This window comes from Chinchilla lanigera, unplaced genomic scaffold (assembly GCF_000276665.1).
Source record: "Chinchilla lanigera isolate Chin_1 unplaced genomic scaffold, ChiLan1.0 scaffold00024, whole genome shotgun sequence".
NCBI classification, from domain to species: Eukaryota; Metazoa; Chordata; class Mammalia; order Rodentia; family Chinchillidae; genus Chinchilla; species Chinchilla lanigera.
The window spans coordinates 24235784-24237652 of record NW_004955425.1 but is presented as its reverse complement, the minus strand read 5'-3'; the positions used below and the strand labels follow the sequence as shown (position 1 = coordinate 24237652).

Sequence of the window (1869 nt, the reverse complement as noted above, 5' to 3'; positions counted from 1 at the left end):
TGTGGAAATCAGTTTGGAGATTCCTCAGCAAACTAGGTCTAGAGGTCCCATTCAACTCAGCTATTCTCCCAGATTTTTAAACAGTAGTTCCACTGATTAGGAAAGAATATTCTTAACCTGAAACTACAATGGATAATAAAGAATTCATTACATCAACTTTTTTTTTGTTGGTTTTTTTTTGGTTTTTTTTCCGATATCGAGAATTGAACTCACAACATTGCGCTTGCCAGGCAGGCGCTGTGCCGCTAAGCTAAATCGCCAGCCCCTTACATCAACTTTTTTTAAACAAAGAGGTTACTATTATTTTTTTATGAGGAGATGTGGGAATTAACTTGAAATTGTATAAAATACTTGTTTGGTCTAAACTACTCTAGAATTAGAGTAGTTTCTGGACTCCATGGCACACATTCACAAGCTGTGTCTTTCTAGAGTATTTACTTAGGTTGCATATAACAACCTTGCAAATATAGTAGCACAATAAAGATTAGGACTGCCATAGTTTAAATAGAATTTCACACATTCTAAAATAAAAGCTTTAATAAAGCTAGTTCTCAAATACTGATAATAATCTAGGTCAGGGCTGCAATCACCTACTCTCTTAGTTTACAAGAGGCAAAGCCTCATGCCTTGATAACATGCAGGAAATATTGTGATATTTTTCACTCATTGTTTTTTCTTTTGTGCAGTACTAGGGATCAAACTAAGGGATTCACAAGTGCAAGGCAGGTACTCTATCACCAAGCCACACCCCCAGCCCACGATTTTTAATGTAACTCATTCCTGTAGAATCCTGTTCTCCTTACAGCCTGAACTGGAGATGAGTTGCTGATTGGCTCAGGCATATGTGGTACATACTCCCAAAGGGTAAAAAGGTTTACTACTAACGCGTTCCTAAAAGGTTGAGTTGCATTTCTGTTTGCCTTTGGAGTAAGTAGCAGATAACCATTAACAGAAAATTTTTTCATAACCCAGGGGCTATGCTGGTCATTGATGTCAATCGGTGTTTGGAGGAACAAAAGTCAGATGATATTTTGTCTGTACTGAAGTCTTATGCTTCTAATGCACAAAACGTTATCCCTGAATGTGCTGGCCGGTACTATGAGGCACTGGTGAAAGCAAAAGAAATCAAATCTGAAAAAGGTAAGCTTTGTCATGACTGAGCATGAACTAAAAATATCACTTAAAATAGGATGGCTCCCTTGTGTTATATTTTAATTTTAAAATAAGTAATATTTCCAGATGAGTACTTCTGAAATGCTTTTTTATCATCTGTGACAAAATTTTTAGATATTTCTTTTCCTGTGCTGTTAGGTTTTTTTGGTTTTTTTGTTTTTTCTTAGAAAGCTGTGATTAGCTCAGTGGCACTGCATAGGTCACTGCTAGCATCACAGAATTGAGAAAATATAGGATTTAAGGATATTTTGCCTACTCTGGATTATTCTTATAATCCCTGATATGAACATGCTTTACATTGATAATTTTTATCATTTATTCCTTTGAGAGACAAATGGTACATGATCATACAACACTGAGTAGAGAATGTTAAGTAGGGACAGATAAACAAAATGTGATATAACCATATAATAGAGTATTACTGACCACAAAGAATGAAGAACTGATACACACTACATCATGAATGAACTTTGAGAAGACTATGCTAAGCAAAAGAAGTCAGAACAGAGGGAGAGCTATCTGACTGCTCATCTGAAAAGAGATCCATTCTTCTTCCTAGGCAGAAACACTTTTCTTTTTCCCTACTTTAGTTGACCTTTCTGGTGTATATTTACCATTTTGTAAATTGAATACAATTGTCATCAAAGGTGATTCACTTAAGTGGAGGTCATTGGATTGCCTCTTTTTTTTTTTTTT

The 1869-nt window shown here is 35.5% G+C and overlaps 1 protein-coding gene across 2 annotated transcripts in view; it reads left to right on the top strand.

Annotated features, from left to right (window-relative positions):
* Iqgap2 (IQ motif containing GTPase activating protein 2) overlaps window positions 1-1869 on the top strand; it is a 216928-nt gene that overhangs the window by 147260 nt on the left and 67799 nt on the right. For both annotated transcript variants that reach the window (XM_005386040.2, XM_013514848.1), the window contains one exon: window positions 973-1140. In XM_005386040.2, coding sequence (XP_005386097.1) covers window positions 973-1140 — 168 coding nt within the window. The remainder of the gene's footprint in view (window positions 1-972; window positions 1141-1869) is intronic.